Genomic DNA, 21,947 nt, shown 5'->3' with positions numbered 1-21,947 from the left:
TGACTAACAGCTTCACAAAGATGCATGGAAAAGGACACTTCAGATTTATGTGATTTAGATGACCATTTTAACTGGTTGCAGAATTTAGCTCAATGTTTACATCACACCACTGAATAACTTAAAACAATAAACACCCAAACAGCTAGTCTGCTAATATTTGTGAGCTACTGTGGCTAGCTGGCATGTTACCAGTTAGATAACACAGCCCTACACGCAGCTAAAAGGATAGATTAACTGACTAACAAAGAGATGTAGAAAGGAAAAGTACTGATATTGTGTGGTTCAACTGCTTTAACTTTTAGTTAGCAGCTAAGCTAGCTAGCTAACTAATACATATGAAAAAATAGTTATATAAAAGCAGTAAATATATAAAGAACATGATAAGCATGCTCACTCAGCCAACATGTTAGCAGTTAGCCTACCAGCTGGCAATAGCTCACTAACTAAGCCAACATGCAGAGTTATTGTACCAGCCACAATAGCTCACGAACTAATAGAGCACAGTTTTGGGGTGCGACCTTTTTGTTTTTTTTTTAACTGTTAGCAAACACTGTTAATGTAGTTTTAAACCAACAGTGGGTTAAAAAAAAAAAAAAAACTCACCCTTTAGAGCATTCTGCTTGCTAAGGTTAAGATATGAATGTGTATTTTATTAAGTATTGTGTGCTAGCACTCTGACATGTACCTTGTTTTCTGGGGATGTTAATATACTATTACTAACGGGTAAACACACGACTAACATGCTAATAATTTACTGCTAGCACATCAAACCTAATTGACAGTAACAAGCAGCACTGATAGCTCTTACAGAGGTGTTCACTGAAGCTCTGGTCCTAGGTTTTAACATTCAGCTAACATATCTTAATATTGCAACGCTTTTCAACCAAAAGACAATAGCATGAGATATTATGTTAGCGTGCCATAAATAGCGTGTAATTTTTTTTAACAAATAAAACTATGGCTGAGAAAAACTGTTGATCTGAAAGCCCATTTAATACTTTAATAACCTTTAATGCAGTTTCTTTTTTTGGCTCCTAAATACTCAATTACTGATGCTGTACAATGAAAAGTGTGATCTCAATTGAACATCAAAAAATAGAGGTGCTTGGGAAGAACTGAGAGAACCAACTACAAAAAAAACAAAAAAAAACAAAGATCTAAGCCTTCAAGCAGAAGTTCGTAATGAGAGAAAAACCTGAAAGACTTCCCTACAAAGCACTAAGCATTGTTCCAACACAGGGTAGGTGTGAATTGGTGTCAGTATTTACCTTTCTATTTCCATTGTGGGTTTGGTTCCACCCTACATCGATAACTGTACTAGTCCTTTCAGGGTTTAAACCTCTGCTCACTTTTATGTTTAGTTCTGGTGTCGTAAAATACTACCTCGTGAAAAATAACCAACAGCCGAAAGTTACCAGTAGAAACTGGGGTGATTTACGTGAAAAGAAAAAACTAATTCCAGACAGACCCAGCAGGTCTGTTGTTTCTAGAGATAGCCCTGTTTTTTGTTTTGTTTTTTAAATTTGGTGGACTATTAGTGAAGGGAGCAAGCTGGAAATAAAAAGGATAAAATAAGTAGTGGAAAAACAGTCCCTGCAGTTAGAAAAGGCACAAAGGTAAACGCTAAAACACTAATAAACTGGAAAGCCATCACGTACTAGTCATATTTTTTCTTGAGGACCTTCAGGAAGGTCATCAAATGCATAAACCATCCAAGTAAAACGGGCCTTTGTTAGAACCCTTGAAATCTCAAAGGTCTCAGACTTTCTGGTACCATCAACAAACCTGGTTCCTAGCAGAGTCCTTGGAGATAGTTTAATACGTTTGAACCTTCAGCTACTTCACGTGCATCTAATACTGTTCAACTCAGCAAGGCTCCAACTCCAACAAAGAGGCTCATGAGATCTTTGATCAGCACTTCGGAGTCCTGATGGGAGGCACTTTGGCAGACAAGACGATCACAGAAGGCACACCACGGAATGGACAAACAGTTTGTTGGCACTGCTTGAAGACTGATGAGAGTTTATCCGTCTTAGGTTTCTGAATTTCCAGAACCGTAATACCTACAGATACAGTGACTGGAGTAATAGTTCGTCAGCAAAAGAAATCAAATTAGTCAAGTTTTATGGCTATTATCACACGTATATGTCCATTTCCTGTTATTGGATGTGATTTATGAAATATGTGGGTTCTAGACTGATGGTGGGCTAAAAGTTTCATTCAAAAAGGAAAGTCGTTGATAGCTGGAGGTCTAGACCTGATGAAAAGGTACACCTGACGAAGCATCACAGCATATGATGCAGGTTTTATGGCGCCAGCAGGAGTTCTTGAACTTGAACTCAAGATAGGTTCCACTCCACTACTCGACTCAATCAGTTTTCTGCTAACGTGATGTGACGGACAGAGAGAGCATTTCTGTGCTGCCACGCTCATCAGTCCGTTTTTGCTCTGCAATAAAATAAAACTCTCTTCCTAGTATCTCAGTTTGAAGCTTTCTGTAACATTTAAACCGCCATTAAACCGATGATCGTCATTAGAAAATGCCAGAAAAACAAAAATAAGCATGTCTCTCTGGCTCCAAACAGTTCGTGCATACAGCGGTAAACGCTTAAAGCTTGCTGTGATCTCAGAGGATCCAGAGTTGTTCAGTAAACCTCATCGACTGCAGAAGATCCGCTGGCTGCAGTGAAACCGATGTTCTCATTGTTCAGCATTAATGTAGGCAGAGTCAGAGCTCAAAAGGTTGGCCGCTCACGCTCTGTTTGACTCTTTTGCTCAGTTACTGAAACCAGACGGGCTGCGTGCTAGTCGAAAAAAGATCCAGGGTCAGACTCGCAGTCGGTCATCTTGGCGTGATCTCCGGCATCACGGTGGGCAGGTGGATGGGCGGGCTCGAGTCCCTGTGTCTCAGCTTGAACATTAGCTGCTCTTTTTCCTGAGAAAGCTTCTGGTTGGATGCTACCTGCCTCTCCAGCGCCACCTTCATGTCTTGCTGCTCCTTCGATAGCTGCCTGAGAACAGGAACAAAGGGAAAATTATTTGAGAAAGGACAAGGTGGTTGGGGACCTCTGTTACTTCTTTATGTTTCCTAGAAAGCGGAGCAACAGACTGCACAGAGATCATTCACTGATCCAAGGATACTGATTTGTTTCGGCTGCTCTGCTTCACAGATTTTAAACTGGTGCTCAAAGTTGGTTTTAGAATAAATCTTCTTTAGCTTGTGACACTTGGAGTGGGTGTAAACACATTTCGTAGCTCTGAAAACTGAATGTGGATATCTGCAGTTCTTCAACATAAAATAAAGTCAATGTAAACAGAGATCAGCTGATTCTGAGAGGGTCAGGTGGGAACTTTGTTCAGGTTTGTTTGGTTTTATAAGAAATGACTCTTCTCTAATCTTAATGAGGTTTTTCTGAGGGTTGAATCTGAAGTTTAATCAGTTTCTATCACTGTAAAACAAAATGTGTTCCTCCTTTAGCTTCAAACATGCACCTCCTTATATTAAACTGTTCTAACACCAGCCCATTTTGACTGAAGCGCTCCTGCAGGAAGATGTTCTGTCCAGCAGGTGGCAGCACACTCATGCCTCTGCTCTGCTTTCTTCACTCTATTAAATATTCAGGTACATACTGAATGAGAGTCTGGCAGTTGTCTATCCGGACCCTCAGGTCCTCGTTCTGCTGCAGGGTGTGGATGATCTGGTCCTCCAAAGCCAAATTCTTCTCCACCTGAAAATCACGAGACGAGCATGAAGATGGGGAATGTCACGGAAAGAACGAGCCCCACAAACACAAGGAAACGTCAAGACATTAAATGAACAGGAATGAAATGGAGTCTGAGGTCAAAGTTCACGTTTTCTGCAGTGTTCAGCACATGAAGTCAAACTTTTAAAGTCTTGTAACATCACAGTTACTACAAAGAGATGTCTTTGTACTAACAAAGTTTTTTTGCATTTTCTCTGCAAACTCTGGACTCAGGATTTTAAAAAGCTCATTTACCGATTATCTTACTGAGGAGGTACATTAATTAATTACTCAGAGTTGGGTCTAGAACTCAAAGATTTAAGGTAAATGGTTTTCTCTGATATCCACAGGCCCTCATAAAGGTGACAGCCTGCAGCTGCTATTATATATTTTGTATAAAACCTTCTGAACAGATAAAAAAACTACAGCTGACAATAAAATAGGAGAGCAGCTCCTGCACATCTGTGAAAACTCAGATCATTTCACATGAAACACAGCGCGCTCTAACACTCTGCATGTATCTGACGTCTGTAGCTTCTTCACGTCCACGTCAGCTTCGGCATCATCGTACGGAGAGGTGACGGACGGGTCAGGTGACGTCAAAGCTTCACACCTGCAGAAACTCTTTAAACATCATCACGTACCAGCACGTCCATCTGTTGCAGCTTCCTGTTCTGTTCCTGCACGCGCTCACTCTTCATCTCAATCACAAACACCAGGGACTCCTGCTCAGACTCCCAGAATGCACCTGGGCTCCCGTGAGCCTAGACAGGATATTAAAGGGTTTTCATATTAGACTTACAGGTGGTTTAAATTGATTTAACTTCAAACACAAGTTTAATTTTATGTAAACACACACACACCTGTATATTCCTCTGCAGGTCCTTCTTAAACGTCGATTCTTCGACTCGTCTCTTCAGTTCGTTGTAAACCTGCAGCTCTGCCGTCAGTTCCTCCACTTTAGCCTGCAAAGACAAAACCAAAACACTTGATTCAGCTTCATCCTGGTTAGTGAATACATGAAACCTCAACACGCTAACATCCAGAACAGCGCCCCCTGCTGGAGTTCTCACAGGGTTTCTGCACGTATGTTTAACACTTTTCTAACTGCTTACAGAAACTAATTCAATTCCTTCAGTGCCAGGAGGGGCAAAATGTACTCAAATATGTCCATGCAAAACCTCTGAAGCCTCAAATTCACACAAAATTTAAAAGGATAACTAGAATTATTTAACAGATTATTACTGTTGTAATTTACTGCTGTTTCTCTTTTTTCCCCTAGAACAAACTGGATTCAGTATTTCAAAAAAACAAAAAAAAAAACAAAAACAAATTCAGCTCATTGTCATTAGCAGGTGCCTGTGTGGTGCTCCCATACAGTTTATGCAGTTTAATAATCAAGCTAACTGACGTTATTTGATGACTTAGCACTAAAAGCTCTCGTCCAATACGTCATACTGAGGCTTCCAAACACAGAGTCTAATATATACAGACAAACATGGAATCTTTTATATACAGGCTATGTCTTTAACTTTAAGCTCAAATTAATGAAACTGAGGTCTGTATCATACAGACGATCTCCGCTCTCACCGTTAGTTCACATATTTGTTCTTTTCATCAGCTACAAATACTTGAAATTACAATTACCGGTTTTACCAAGTGCATCAACTGTGGGAACCATATCTTTTAAAATGTAGACTGTTATAACAAAAGCTTCACTAACACTTAATAATTAATGGGTAAAACAAAACAAAATTACTGACACACAAACAGGAAACGCAGACTTTATGAGATAAATCAAGAATGAAATTAAATCTAGTCGTTAAATACAGAATTTCATTTACATTCTTGGCTGATTTTCAGACTGTATTAACAGACACAAAGAAACTGCTCATCGTTTCCACGTTGATGTGTTTACCTTGAGAATGTTTTCAGCCGCCTGAAACTTTTCTGTCAGTTGATTTTTCTCGTGCTCGTTTCTCCTCTGCAGCTCTGCAGGAAACAACACAAACTCTGTTTATAGTCCCAGCATCACATGACCTCAAACAGGTACATGTAGACCAAGAAGTTTGGCGTCACTTAGAAACCCTCAAATGGCGAAATATTTTTAACATCTAACATGACTCATACAGGATTACTTTTTGAAAGTGGCTTCACTTGTGTTTGTCAGGTTCTTTTATCTATAACAGATATTCTAATTAGACACCAAAAGAGACAAAAACAACCACAAAGACACATAAAATGACCAAAAGGAGACTAAAAAATGACTTCAGGGTGACAAAAGAAATGAGAATCCAGCCTGTGCTTCTTAGTCATTTCCCAGTTCTTTTATCCTGGGGGTCTCTCTGCAGGAGGGGAAGTCTGTGGTCCCATAATCACAACTCGTTAAACAAATACAGCAGATCTAAGTGTTGACTCTCCAGCCGTCTGCTGTGCGTTACCTTCCACGTGCCTCTCGTGCTCCTCAGTAGCAGATTTACTCTTCTGTTCATGCAGAATGTTCAAATCAGCCGTCGTCTCCGTTTTCACCTGGAAGTCAGGACAGATTCAGTTTAATAAAGAGGAAAATAAGTGAGACGGTTGGAGGGCAGGCGTCATTAAAACAAGACACAAGAAGTCCCAAAAACCTGCTGTGTTTTACAAAGAAATGAGCAGAAACTGAATAAACTTGACTGGTTTCTGTGCTCTTTTAATCACTGACATCGTTTTAAAAGTCCATTCACTGCTTTTCTTCTTTTGTTAAATCTTCTTTGGCAGAACACAGAAACGTCTAATATCTTACTAAAGGTGGCATCCCTCAAGGCACTATTTTAGGTCCTTGTTATTTTCAGCATCACAACCCTTTGAGTCTATATTTCATAAGCACCATATTCAGTATCACTCTGTATGCAGATGATACTACATTTTAATCTACCTGCTGTACCTAAGAGCTCCTACTCACTGAGAAACCTCTTGGGCTGTTTAGAATAATTCCTGGATGGTTAAAAAAACAAAACAAAACAAAAAAAACAAAAAACAGAGAACACTTCAATCAACAACAAAACTCAGTGATTCCAGATAATCAGGTCAATTATCAGAAGAACATCTCACCTTATCAAGGATGCTCAGTACGAGGCCACAGAGTTCTTCATCACCATGGTCTTTCAGTACCTCCGCCCTCTCTGGGTTCCCATTGGCCTCCTTTAAAATCCTCAGCTGCCACTCAAACCGCTCCAACTGCTTCTCCAGACAGACGTCTGGCTGACCTGACGCACGTTTGCCTGCCAATCAACACAAAAACATGACCTTGAGATGCTTTAGAGTTAAATACACCGCCCTCCTTAGCCAGAGAGTGGAACTACAGACACACCGCCCTCCATAGGCAGAAAGTGGAACTACAGACACACCGCCCTCTTCAGGCAGAGAGGGGAACTACAGACACACCGCCCTCTTCAGGCAGAGAGGGGAGCTACAGACACACCGCCCTCTTCAGGCAGAGAGGGAACTACAGACACACCGCCCTCTACAGGCAGAGACTACAGACACACCGCCTCTACAGGCAGAGAGGGGAACTACAGACACACCGCCCTCTACAGGCAGAGAGCGGAACTACAGACACACCGCCCTCTACAGGCAGAGAGCGGAACTACAGACACACCGCCCTCTACAGGCAGAGAGCGGAACTACAGACACACCGCCCTCTACAGGCAGAGAGCGGAACTACAGACACACCGCCCTCTTCAGGCAGAGAGGGGAACTACAGACACACCGCCCTCTTCAGGCAGAGAGCGGAACTACAGGCATAGGTTGACTAATGTTTTGGCTGCCGTGACAGCATTTTCCCAGCTTTTATGATGAAGTTTATATTAATAAAATATTTCAATACAAATAATAGAAAGACTGAAGAAATTTTTTTGTTTCTACTATTTTTCGTAATTATTTTTACCGATCGATCTCCTTACAAATAATCAGAATCTGCGTTGGAAAAAGCCACACTAAGTTCAAAGTTTGTATGTCCTGTTTGTTAATGTGTTACTGAAGCTGTGAAGCACTTTGCAAATGTGTTTTTATGAAAAATATTGCAACATTTTTCAGGCCTTCTAAACTTCACTTTCCTTGACTTTAATTTCATACTTTTTAATGACCGTGGGAATCATGAAAAAATGTTCTCTCAAGGTTTAAAGCTGAAGTTCATCCTTACAAAAACACACGGCCATGAATCACACCTGTATTCAGGAAGTGTTTCTCACTGCAGTTCTTATTTCAACCCGTTGATTACAGCACGGACGTGCAGACACACGATCTGTTCACTCAGTTTCAGTGACGTCTTCAGTTTGGATGAACCAGATCACATTTCAGCCATCACAAACACAACGAGGGTAATCATTAACAAAACATCTGGAGTCAAAAACAAGCTGCCACATATTTTAATACCGGGAGCCAACGGGGCTTTCAGTCCTTACTTAATATCCGTATTTTTCTAATAATCCCACTTCAAATTCAGGCGCAAACAGGTCAGAGCGTGTCTGATGTTTAGACAAAGACCAGCTTTACTTTGATTTGAGTTTATTCACAAAGTCCTGCAGCAGCATGTAAACACAGAAAAATGAGACACGACGGAGCTCAGAGCAATAAAGTCGCATTTTTAAAGCTTTAAAATCCACGTGGAGACAATTTAACATGAGAGGAAGAGAAGATTTCAACTAAAACTCATCAGAGAGCTGAAACAGTGTAATTTTCAACCAAAAAAACATGAATGAATGAATGAATAAGTGTGCAAAAATGCTGTTTTTAACGTGAACTTCCAGCTGGTGATTCACGGGATGACGACACGTCTTCCTCCATCGCTGCAGTTTAAACGAGCAGCTCGTACACAGGAGGAAATGAGGGTGCAGCGAGCGTCAGTGGTGAGTCAAACCTTCAAAGCAGCTGCTTCATTCAGTCACTCTGATAAAATCAGTGTGAGGATGATCGCTCAGAGCTCGTTTGTCACTGCTGGGAAACTGGAGATCATAAAAATGTGAATACCCATATGGAAAAGAAATAGTAAAAACTTATATGATTTACTCATGAAAGTGGCCACTTTCTCATTACTTTCATATATTGTTTTAGTAAGTAAGTATCCAAAACATACAAGTTTCATTTATATAATTTTTCAAGGGATCTTATATCTGTTTTCACTCTTGTATGCTTTTCATACAAGTTTCACACAAGACAGATACAAACTTTATAAGATTTATATATATCTTTTCCATATGGGTATTGTTTGTTTTCATAGGACCGTCACATGATTAGGCTGAGTAAAGTACTCCAGGGTATACCCAGCTTCTTACCCTATGACCGCTGGGATCTCCACAACCCTGAACTGGATAAACAGAAGAAAATAGATGACTGACAATAAGCCCGGGTTTAGAGAGAACTTTTTGAAAACTCTTATATAAAAAAAAACATCCAAAAACTTGTTTTATGTATTGTTTTTTCATTGGTGACAAGCATGTTTAGATTCCCTGTTACTGAATTATTTTGTGCTTACACACAATAAATGCGAGGCTAAGCCTAACAGGCTAAGTGTCCGGCTATGAGGCAGCGAAAGTAAAAAAAAAAATGTTAATAATCTGCTCCAACTGATGGATGTGTCTGAGGTGGAGACATCTGTCCTGCAAAAACAGAACTAGCCTAAACCTTCGACCCAAATAAGGAAAAAGAAACACAGTAGCGTAAAATCAATGCTATGCTAAAGGCTCCGTTATCTTTGGACCTTTAAACTGTCAGGTAAAAAAACTGAACAGGTAAAACTGTAAGACGTGTTCTGTTAGAGGGAGATAAAGGTGTTCTAACAGGTGTGAACAGACACCTGTAACGTTCTGATGATGATGTCACTTCTGTTTCTGTTTATTTAGGAAAGGCCAGAAAGCATGACTTCTTTAGTCTGTCATGCAACAGATTTATCTGCGCACAGGCTCATTTTCATCTGCAGCGCCTGGCAGCTTGATGGCTCATTAAAAAAAGCCTTAGAATAAACTAAGATGGCAGTTTGTTCTGTATGAAATGGTCAGATCTCTTTTCCAGCAACCTTGTCCAGACGTTCTGAGGCGACTCGAGGGTTTTCCCATTCCAGGAGTGTACTGGCTGTGGCCTGGGGACAAGCCCAAAACACCGCACCTAGAAGGCGTCCAGTACAGGTGAGCATGGGATCTACTCTGACCTCCTCCTGAATGACCAAGTTCCTCACCCTCTTTCTAAGAGAACCTTGAGACCAGACTCATTTATCAGCTGCTTATTTTCAGTGGAAGTGTACAGAAGCAGAATTACAAAAATCTGTGTCACCATCTAAATACCAGCCCATTTACGGAGAAGAACACGCTGTAATTATCACACATGCATTTATTCCACCACCAAAAACAGAAACAAGAACTTTTATAGAAACAAATCTGTGACATTACTCAGAGAGGAAGAGGTCGGTCCTTTTTCCTCAGAAAAAAGGAGTCTTTGTACTCCTAAAATATGAAGTATGACTTTACACAACCACAGCAACATTACAGCAGAGTGAAACCTCTCATCATCAGTCAGACTGATTCTCATGACATTAGGTTCAGAAAAACAAGAGAAGCAAACAGGAAGTGAAAGAAGAGTGAAGAGGAAACCACAGTCTGCAGCACATGCATAAATATCTGTGTAAAATATACTCACCTTCATCATCCTGGCGGATGTTCGCCTTCTGAGTCTTCTCTCCTTTCTTGCCTTTGCTTTTCTTCTGATAAGACAAAAAGGAGACGTTGCAATAAATAAACAGACGTTCAAATTCCTCTTAATGAACATATATTATTAAAAATAATCCGAGAATGGCATCAAACCTCTGGGATACTGACTTAAGTAGCAGTTTCAGCTGCACTAGATGGGAACCCCCAAAACAGGAATGATTTCACAGCTGGAGCCCACTCAAATTTTCTCCCAGCTAATATTGTCTGACTTCTTTTTCACTAGTTTTGCATTTGGGTAGTGTCAGTGTAGCTACTGATAGCATAAGGCGATATGCAGGGGTTACACAGGTAGTCCATCTCCACATGTCACTAACAGGTGTGTCTCCCAGCAGTCTCAGGAGCATGGAGGAGACTCCTGGAGACGGGCAGTTACTCTAGGAGAGCTGCACAGGGTTGCAGAAGGTCCTTAACCCATCAGCAGAGCTCATATCTCCTTTGTGCAAGGAGCAACAGGATGAGCACTGCCAGAGCTACAAAATGACCTCCAGCAGGTCACTGGTGTGAATGTCTCTGACCACACGATCAGACACAGGCTTCATGAGGGGGACCGGAGGGCCCAACATCCTCCAGTGGGCCTGTGCTCACTGCCCGGCACTATGGAGCCCGATTGGCATTTGTCATAATTACAGCCATGCTGATGTGAGCAGTAGTTTTATGCTGACAGTCAACTTCCTGTTGGGTCTGACCGGGTTCATTAGAGAAAAGCGACTCTCTAATATCAGCTAATGCTGCTAATGCTGACAGACTGCTTGATACCCACTTAACCAGCTAACATCAGCATGCAGATAGCCGTCGACTGGTGATGTTAGTGAATGGTAGACTTCATTGCTAAGCTAACATTAGCTAGTGTTGTTTGCTACTGATGGTGAGGTGGAAGAGAAACGCTGAGCAACTCACGAGAAAGGAAGCTCTGAAACACTTTGAGTTTAAAGAAACCCGAGTCAGGGAAGGTCTGAGCTTTTGAGGTACACTACACCTGTCCAGAGATGAGCTTTAATAACATCCCATAATAATTAGACATGAAGTGAAGTGTTACGATGTGACCGAGTCCTGGTCCGGCTTCGGGTAACTAACTGGAGCAGGGAGTTTGTTATGAAAGCGTCTCATTAGTGTCCACATGACTGACGCTGAAACTTTCCCTCTTTTCTTCATGTGTTACGTAACTTCAGCTGCTGCAGGACAACAGACGCCTGTTCCTGCTGCTGAAAACCAAAAGACCTGCAGCCGCTCGGGGCCTGCACAGAGACGATCCATCACCTGGGGCAGGTCTGAATCCAAAAAGAAAGATTAAGAAGATTTCAGATTGTGATAAGGTGTTGGGTGAGGAGCTACAAAAATATAACAAACGATTCAACATTAATACGAATGAAGTGCTTTTAATGTAAAAACCTACAGCTGGACCTGGAAAAGGTGGAGCAGACAAACAAAAGGATCAAGTGATTTACTGAAAGCCTTCTTAAAAAATTCTTAAAAACAAACATAATCTAACTTAAACCAGTTTGACTGTTCTACCCTCTTAAGTATGAAACCATGAGAGGACAATAAACGCTTTTATTACGCACTTAAGATAACTGAAGTAGAACTTAATCCAACAAGTCGTAAAAACCTGATATAAAGTAGATAAACACATGTTCAGACTATGGAACAATTAAACTGACAAGATTCTAGTTATTCTTCTTCCCATTATTATTACTACTAAACTTCAAGTTATTATTCTAATTTCAATGTCTCCCTCCATACTAACGGAGAGCTTTGAGAGCCAGGTTGGGGTGTAGCAAGGTTGTGGGAGGGGCTTCAGAGGGAGAGTGTGGGTGGGGCCAAGTGAGTCTGGGTTTACAGCGACAGGAGCATAGATGTAATAAATTTAAAAAAAAAAACAAACAGATGTTGCTTCTAGATCAGAAAAAAGAAGCCAGCGTAGAAGTGACTTAAACATGCTTTTTATCTGAAGGCCACCAGATGGCGACAGACTCTGTAAACACGCCCCTGCTGAGTTTACGGACTCCGTCACTCGTTTCGGGTCATACTGAATAAAAAGAAATTATGTTTTGTAAATCTTGTTTAAACCCGTTTCAAAATACAAGATGATCTGTGGCATGGAAACACCAACAACTCATCACTAGTCATTAGCTAACAGTCAGAGCCACACTTCGCAATCACATTTGGTTTTTGGATGGCGATCGCAGAAACGAGCAACTTGAGACATTCAAATCTCAACAACAGCTGCCTTAGGGGCTTCATATCGTGAGGTAAAGACTCTACAATAATACAGATAAACAGAGAAAGCCCCAACAATCAGACGTCCACCCTGACCAAGCGTTTTAGCGACAGCGGGAAGGAAAAACTCCCTTACAACAGGAAGAATACTCTGGCAGAACCAGGTTAAGGGAGGGGCGGCCATCTGCCATGACCCAGTGGTGAGGGGAGGAAGAGAGGACAAAAGACACGCTGTGACATCACGTCCAGCTTTCATACGGTCTATGGAGGGATTAACGCTGAAATGCTTTCTGTACGACATCATACCACCTTTATTAATAAAGCACTTTAAAACAAACCAGGGTTGACAAAGTCCCATACGTATACAAATAGCATAAACAGAAAATAACATCAAACATGTTAAAAATAGAGATTTAGAAAGAAAAAATAATAGAGCAAAACAGCAAAACGACGCTGAGGTCCAGGTAATACAACCTGTCTCTCTTAGGCGCCATGTCAGTAAAGGAAGTGGCAGCATGTCAGCTGACTTACAGGCACGTAAAGATAAAACTTTATTGCTGTACAACAACACTTTGTTAGGCTGATCTCAGACCAGCAGCAATCAAATAAGCAAATTAAAGAAAAGAAGCAAAGAAAACAGAAACACTGATGTTCAGCCAGCGTGAACCGTGGAAACAGTCGCATGCAGGTGAAGGTGCAGGTGTGCCTTCACAATTTGGCTGTAAATCCTTATTTTTTTTCTTAAGATGCATTAAAAAGACTCCCTGTTTTGAAGCATCTGTGTGCAAATACTGAACCCCTGCTTTCCTGCAGCATCTGTATGACAGTCATCACTGGATCTGTCAACGTAAACTGCCGTAAATCTTTCAGCAGCTCACAGGAAGCCAGCATCACTTCAGCGAGAAAAAAAAGGAACGCCAAAAACTCGTTTATCCCGTTAAAGAAAGAAAAATATCGATCAGGATACACGCAACTCATTACTTAACCAGCATTGTTCAATCCCAGCAACACACACACACACACACACACACACACACACACACACACACACACACACACACACACACACACACACACACACACACACACACACACACACACACACACACACACACACACACACACACACACACACACACACACACACACACACACACACACACACACACACACACACACTTGCCTAAGTTAGGCGTGTATCCAAACACACACTGAAATGCTTACTGTATTGCCTCACACCATCATATTGCTCAAACACTGAGGCCAAACAATCACGCCCTAAAACACTGCTACACACACACACTCTCTCTATATAAACACTTTAAACTCTGCTCTGCAAACTGGACACCCTCTTTATTTAAACTCGGAGCTGAAACAATAAATATCTCTGGCTCAAACACGTCGACGTGGACTCAACCTCTGAGGAGGAGGAGAAAGGTGGTGAGGAGAAGCATATGTTCCTGCAGGCGTTGCGGAGGCCCTCACTTTTTAAAATGGCCATAAATCAGAAGCGAGATTCCTCTCCTGTGTTTAAACAACACTTCACCTCGGAGAAAAACCTGCCTGCAGAGAAACAGACGCCTGGTTTCACGGAGCAGAGACCAGACTCGGCTCCCGAAACCTCCACTACGAGAAAAAACACTGATTAACAAGTTTGGGTTAAACTGCAGCAACTGAACAGCTGAGCAAGTAAACGATGAAATGCTGAAATGGTCTCTGTGCCATAAACAATCCCACCGGACATCCTCAGAATCAGCTGTTTTTAAAAAAAAGAATTTTAGTTTATTCAGTGAAGCCGCGCAAAACTTTACCTTCTCGCTGTGAAAAGTTTCAAAGTTTCGCACTTTTTAAAGCTTTTTTTCTAGCCTCCCTGAGGCTAAAGAAGCCTACATGATATTTATAAGACTAGAACACATTTAAGCTCTGCTAAAACCTGAACCTAAATCAGGTTCACATCCACTCTAAACACTAAACCTGGTTTCTGTTTTTTGACACCGACTCTGAGCATCAGCACAAAGGATCCAACAGAGCAGGATGTTTGATCTGATCTCTGATAAATCACTGGAGCAAACTTTAAAAAGTGCATTCTGGGTAAACTTTCATCACCACGTGGCGGTGTAGCGTGGTGTGTGCTTAGAACAAGTGAGAGCAGATGAAAGGTCTCCATTTAAAAGATAAATCAGCTGATTCTGAGGGGGTCAGGAGGGAGCTGCTCCTGCTCACACAGCGAGAGGTGGAGCGGCAGGTGGGTGCAGCATTAGCAGCGACGCTGGTTTGATGTCACTGGTAGTAACCAGGAGAATGAGGTCGTGGATGAAAGCAGGTGACATCAACTTCCTCTAGCGGCTGGCGTAGTTTAGAAACAGGGAGAGGAGTTCAGAGGTGCCTCCTAAAACCTGGACCCCACACCTCCTTGAGTAGATTTGGTTTGGGAACACCTCGTGGTCCCTGAGAAAAAAACTTGAAAGACTTTGCCAGAAGTAGAACGTCTTGAATAACTTCAGAAAAGTGGAACAGAAAAAAAACTAAAAGTTTTTTTTTTATGTGTCAGAATAAACTGATATGCAACCTCGCAGTCAGAGCGATGTGTTCATACATCGCTCACGGAGGTCAACCTTTTAGGAAAGAATGCTAAGATTGCTAATGTTAGCACATGTGTTCTTACTGTTAAACTAGCTGTCTGGTCTTAATTTAAATTTCAGGTCAATCAAGCAGGTAATCAACTTAATTTCTCTGTAGTGGAGAACTCAACGACATATCAGTGAACAGAACTGAGATCGTCTTTGAAATTGTTTATTCTTTAGCAACAATTTTCTGTACAGCTTCGTTTATCAGCTGTACTAAAACCAAAGTACTCCTGAACAGTTTACTACTTATACTTTGTTTACTACTTCCCGTACATACTGCCCTCTATCGGCTTTTTCTTACAGAGCACCGCGATAACACGTGACTAAAATGCAGCACCTGTTTTAAACTGCAGCGTCTGTTTTAAGAGACAGAAGTGACAACAACTCATCCGATCAAGCGCATAGCCAGAGTATTTCAGAACTTCACAAATTCTTTTTTAGATCACTTATAACGGTTTATTTTGTGGGGTTTTCTGGGAAAAAAGAGAAGCTGTTTAAATTCTGTGTAGATAAAAACAGAATCCAGATATTTGTTATTCCTTCTGACATTTTTACCAGTGGTTCAAAGCTGAATTCATCAGTATTCATTAGTTCCTGTTATTTTAGCTCGTGTGGTGAACTGATTTACTGCACAGAGGTTATAAAGTTCACACAGAGGGGGAGCAGAAACCGAACAAGCAGAAGTGCGTTCAGGTATTCGAGTTTTAAGCTTCAAGTCCTGCTAACTCTTATTTCCAAAACATCTTCCTCCACCCACGTTACTCTTCTCCCGTCATCTTTAAAACAGACCATCTGCTCTGTCTGGAGTCCAGACGGTGGAAAACTGTAACCTCTGAGAGCCGCCACACCATCTGTTGGTGGAAACAACTGGACGGGTGCGAACGAGAAGACCAAAGGTGAGAAACAAACTGCACGCGAGCAGAGCAGCAACACGAGCAGCGTTAATAGTCAAAGGTTTGAATATATTTGAATAGAGCTGCAACAGCTACTGACATGTTTCCAACAATCACAGCTGTGGATTCACCATGAGGCCTTCACGCGGACTGTAAAATGTGTTTAGGATTAAAAATTTTATAAGATTCAGTCTGAGAAGCCTCTTTTTTTCCCCCTCTCTGACCCACAGTGAGGAGCTGCACTCATTACTGTTATAAAAACCTTTACAGGTCAAAGAAAATAAATAAATAAATAATCAAAATCACCTGATCAACAAGCTCAAAGGTCCAGAAAAATGTCCTTTCAGCTGCTTCCATCCACCACCCATTACAAACTAATAAACACATTAAACCTTACTGTTGTCAGACACAAGCACAGCTGGTTTAATCAGCCACCTTTACATGTATCAGATCTCTTCTCTGTGTCCATCGCGACGAGTCGATAAAAAGGCTCAGTGGTTACTTTGTATCCAACGTCTTTGGAAACTTTTCCTCTGGCTGCTCCACTCCGTGTGTGAGGAGGTGCACACGCAGCGAGACTGAGAGCAGAGAAAGGAGCAACTAACGTGTCCGTGAATAAAAACCAAGAGCAGAAAACACTCACGCTTTATTTTTTTACTTATAAAGAAGAATGACTCCAAATTCATTAACTTAACACTCGTACCAGACCGATACCAGCCATGCTAAAGGGGCGTCCAATGAAGAGCAGTGATGTGGTGACCAGAGACCGTAGAGAGTCGGTGACGTTCAGCAACATAAAACAGGTGGGCGGGTCCTGAGTTATTTGCCCACTGTGAGGCGAGCAGCTGACGCCAATGAGAGTGAAGAATACTGCTGATTTACACATGACAGAGCAGCAAATGCACGGTTACCTAGACAACCATACCCTGGAAAGCTCACTGGTTGCTAGCGTAAAATTGTGAGCAACAATGCGATGCTCACTGACTGAAATGCTTCCTACGTGGACGTCCTTAACAGTTAATTCACGGTTATTTCCATAACCTTATCAATACAGCGCTCTCATTTCAATAAGAAAGAAAACAGACGAGGTTAAATAAGGTCCGTACGTACTGTGTTCATGTAAGAGCCTGCAGTCTACATTAATCGCATTGTTCAATCACCAAATCGTACTTCGAATGATGCTTTTTACGCTGTACACACGTGGTATCACATTATGTAATTACTGATACACATTAAAGGTTAGTTTAATCACATTTCACCTGTTTTAGGTGTGAACTAGCGCGGGACGGCACTGTTACCAGTCACACAAGTGATTCTGTATACAGCCTTCAGCATAGCGAGCACAGATACCGCCGTGACTCTGCAATGTCACCACCAAACCACCGGCTGGCAGCAGAGTTTCTCTCCTACAGCTGATCCGTTCCCTTCCAGTCCATTTGAAAAATGGCGGCAGCAGTAAAGAAGGAGGAAACAGGAGGAAACGATGGGACCAAATGGACCAATCGCAGTCACTGCACAACACCGCGTTACAGTGTAGGGTTTCAAAGGGGTTTGCAGCTACGATTTTTAGTTTCCATATCGCTGTGTGGACGCATCAGCAGACTTAAAAAGATTTCAATGCCAAACTGTGTTCGCAATTTTAACTTCTGATAGAAAATCCATTTTATTTTTAGTAAAAAAACAACAACATTAAAGTAAGCAGAAACGTTGCGACTGACAACAGTTATAGGAATCATTCATAAATCATTGTGGATGTTAGTGGGGAAGGTGGTATTTGAGCAGCAGTGTAAATAAGTCTACTTTAATCTGAAATGCTATTAAAGCCGTCAGTGTGAGTGTGGATTTCCTCCTCAGGCTCTGAGCCTCTCTGACACACCTCTTTCTATTCTGAGCTAATCAAAGATTTACTCGGCTTTGTGTTATGCAACAGCATCTTCAGCCGCCTCTGCGATGGAGCAATGTGCCCGAGGCAGGTATTTAAACCAGGATCAACATCAAATTATCCATCAACTTCACCGTTATCACTCTGAGGCTCCAACTGTAGCTCGTCGATACCAGGAGCGCCATTAGTCGGATCAATCGGATGGAAAAGTCGAAATGTCTCAGCTGGTCAATCAGTCACACTAAACACAAAATGTAAAGGTAGGTAAAGCCAAAACATCTGTATTGTCCAATAGCAGCTGTGGCGGTCCGGCAGACCCCACATTTGCAGATAGGACATGAAGTTTAGGAAAATATATGATGTCATCACATTTCCTGTTGATTACTCGATGCTATAAAAAGTGTCGGCGTTTCTACGATTGTAGGTGGACCTGAGCACAGACTATAAACAAAAGATGGACATAGATGTGACAAAAAAAATATGTATGTCCTATCGCACATTTAGCACTTAACATAAATTGAGTCAAGCCTTAAAGGGGAGGAGCTAAAACATCTTGCTTCAGGTAAAGGATGCATCAAGGGCCAGTATAGGATAAAGAAGGGTAACTTTAAATTGTGCAAAGTTACTCTAACAGTCCAAAAACAAAAGTACGGAGCTGGAAACCCTTTTCTCTGAATCTCTGCAGGAAGCAAAATGCTGATGTCATAAACGTTCTCTCAGTTTCAGAAAAATGCTGCAACCTGCTCGCTGAAAGGATCAGAGAGGATTCAGCTTCAGTGATATCAAAGTCCAAGCCGGTGGGACAACAGGAGGCCCCAGACCTCCTTTCGGACACTGTGTTAAGTTTTAGTGGCGCTGTCACTTTCTATCAATAACCAGTGAAAGACAACAGCTGGCAAACTTCACTTTTACCCCTGAGACGTATTAAGCACCAACAGCTGAGCTGCACGTGGAGGTGAACAGGTTGACAGCTCAGAAAGTCAAAAACTGCAGCTGCAAACTCAGAAACACCCCGACCAAGGGTCCGACAGGACCCAAACAAGGGTTCTGCAAAGAAAGACGGAACAATGTTTGGAGTTTTCACTGCCATTTCCTCTAGGAAGTATCATCTTATGCCTAATGTGGTCATCTCAGGCACATTAGTCCCACCCACCAACTCTTCTAACTTTTTGCTTATGAGGGGCAGCCTATCAGAAGAAAGGATGAATTCAGAGGCCCAGGGAATGATAAATAGGCATTAATTTGAACTGTGAGTGATCCAAAGCAGTTCTATCAGAATGCAGCGATAAAACCACGAGCAGAAAGGTGTTTTTAGGATTTTGCGCTCTGGTTTGTGCTGGTTTGAGCCACTGTTTGTGGCCCGTGAGCACAGCTGGTTTTAACTGATGTAAACTTCTCCTTTTAAATCAAACCTTTCAGCTGAGTGAGGCTCACGGAGGGAAGTCGAGCTCACTGCGGCACGTTTTGGTGCTAAAACCGCACTAAAGCTGCTAAACCGTACTAAAGCTCGTAAATAAACTCACTTTATCTGCACACTGGAGGATTTCAGAGAAGTTTCTAAATGAATGTGTCTGAGGTCACTTCTTAGAAAGGAGCATCGTGGGAAAACTCAAACTCCAGATTAGAAACAGATGTTCAGGACGAGGAAAACGCTGTTTTTCCCGCATTTTAGCGCCAAATCTCCACTTGCCGCCGTGCTTGTGACTCGGTTAAACTTGGGTAAAGACGAAGCCTGTGCCGCGGACACACAGTCCGCTCCCCGCCGCTCATTCCCGGCACGTTTCGCCGCCGCCGACCGCCTGTTAATGAACCTCCGGTGGCAGAAAAACAGAAGACAAAGCGGAGCTGTGCCGGGTGCCGGCGGGGTCCGCGACTGTCCCCTGCCCGTGTGTCTCACCTTGCTCTGAGTGCAGCCCATTCCTCCTCCTCCGCAGTCCCGTTAAAGCCGCTGATCTCCTGCTCCCTCCTCTGCTTCTCTGTTGACAACTTTCAAACACTCCGGAAAAAGTCCCATCAACGCACCGCTGCGGCAGCCGGCTGGGAGGGCAGGGCTTACCTTTGCTGCCTTCAGGGACACTCAGGAACTCTTACCACAATCGTCTCTTTAAAAAGAGGAACGTTTTTTTTCCACCTCCGCTATTCAAATTAACATTTGGATACACACAAAAAAGAAAAATAATTTTCTCCACTCAGAAGGTAAAAGAATTCAGACACTACATCGTTTACAACAACTTATCATTGGGACTAATTTTCTGTTACATCCAAATTTCTGAAAAGGTCAAAAATCCAGAAACGTCCCAAAACGAATATATTTATTATCTATATGGAATATAAATAATATATCAATCTAATATATTTTATCATTTATCTTATTCAGCGGATAACATTTGATTTTTTTTTTTCATATAGTATTATTCTTGCAAATAAGTCCAGCTTCACATCTGAACAGTAAGAACATAAATCTTCAGACTGCATTTCCTCCACACTGTACTAAAGTCTGGACAATAAATTTAGATACGTAAACATTATTTTTTAATAAAAACTAAATTTACACATCACTTTAATGCCAGCTTGACTTCAGAAATCCTCCAACAGTCACACTCCTGTCACGGCTGTAGCATCGCAGTTCTATTTTCCCACAGCGTTTGAAAGTAGCCGCATATCAAAACTGTGACATGCGCAGTAGCGACTCTATTGTCTATGGGAACCGTTATGGTAATGCAGAAAACTCGTGTTTAAGTTACACAACTGGCCTTAAACCCCCCACCCCCCTTCTGCGCCCCCCGCTCAGCGGTTTATTTCATCCTGAGGAAACTCCTACACAACAAAGAGCACCAGATAATCTATGAGTAATCTGAATTTCAAAATAAAGTGAGGGTGTAATGGCTCTGAAACGCCCTCTGGACCTTAAATTACTTCACATATTGAAAAAAAAAGTATGTAGAATATGTTACTGTGGATGTCAAAATAATAATAATTAAGATATATACATATAATAATAATAATTTCCAGGTGGAAAATTCACACAAACACCTATTTTGGTTCACAAGCTGCAGAGTTTCACGCAGAAAGGTGTCAGATAAAAGTAAATATTGAGTTAGTCATGGTAAATTTTTCATATCTGGTGCAAATTAATGTAGTGCAAATAACTTTTTTATTGTATTTAATCTTTGCAATGGTGTTAAGTTATAAACGTTATCTGCTGCCAGAGAAACCTAGTTTAGTTAGAAAGGTTATTTATCAGCAGTCATCCTGATAAGTTAGATAAAGACAATATAATATCAAACATCTTTTTACCATTCATCCACTATTTTGGTATCGATCCAAATACCAAGCAAACACAGGGCCAGTATTGCAGATACCAATAGAATACCAGTAATTTTACCCTACAAAGGCAGGTGTATTATTTCCTTTTAGCTTATCATGTATATTGAGCCTTTTTTTTATAGAAAGAGATGGAATGTAAATGGGCCTTCTTTGAATCACTTTCAGTCAACTTATGTTGTTTAAATGTGCCACAGGCTATAAAACAGACAGAGAAGAGCAGGAATGATCAGTGGGACTGAATCAGTCTGGGGAGAAGCTCTGCTGCCTCTGTGGAGTGGTACAGCTGAGACTGGTTATTCATAATGACCTCCTGAATTTCACTGACTCCTTCAGATTCTGACCAGCCTTGTTCATTAGCCCGTCCAGCTTTCTGGCTTCTGTGTTACACTGGAAATCTGAGATGTATGAAGTGAACGACAAAGGAGATGGGACTAGCTAATGAGGGTGGGGGCGTGGCCTCTTTGACTGACAGGTTGATGGCAACTGTAGCTGCTAGCTGTCTGCTCGGCTTCACCTCA

General features: G+C 41.7%; 1 protein-coding gene across 1 annotated transcript; it reads right to left on the bottom strand.

Moving 5' to 3' along the window:
* Positions 1-535: 535 nt before the first annotated feature.
* ccdc69 (coiled-coil domain containing 69) lies at positions 536-20,169 on the bottom strand. Its single transcript, XM_031751749.2, has 9 exons — positions 20,000-20,169; positions 10,413-10,476; positions 6,834-7,003; positions 6,185-6,272; positions 5,662-5,735; positions 4,607-4,708; positions 4,388-4,507; positions 3,631-3,728; positions 536-3,011 (listed from the first exon to the last, which is right to left on the bottom strand). The coding sequence occupies exons 1-9, from the start codon at positions 20,018-20,020 to the stop codon at positions 2,843-2,845; spliced, it is 906 nt and encodes a 301-aa protein (XP_031607609.1). The 5' UTR covers positions 20,021-20,169; the 3' UTR covers positions 536-2,842.
* Positions 20,170-21,947: the final 1,778 nt, after the last annotated feature.

The sequence above is a fragment of the Oreochromis aureus genome, linkage group 2 (assembly GCF_013358895.1).
Source record: "Oreochromis aureus strain Israel breed Guangdong linkage group 2, ZZ_aureus, whole genome shotgun sequence".
Classification (NCBI taxonomy): Eukaryota; Metazoa; Chordata; class Actinopteri; order Cichliformes; family Cichlidae; genus Oreochromis; species Oreochromis aureus.
Note: the sequence above shows the minus strand (reverse complement) of the source record. Positions and strands in the feature narration are given on the sequence as shown.

Coding starts and splice junctions, on each gene's coding strand:
- ccdc69 (XM_031751749.2), bottom strand. CDS start 20,020: ATGGGCTGCACTCAGAGCAAG. Junction 10,477..19,999: donor TGGGCTGCACTCAGAGCAAG/GTGAGACACACG, acceptor TTGTCTTATCAG/AAGAAAAGCAAAGGCAAGAA. Junction 7,004..10,412: donor CATCCGCCAGGATGATGAAG/GTGAGTATATTT, acceptor GTTGATTGGCAG/GCAAACGTGCGTCAGGTCAG.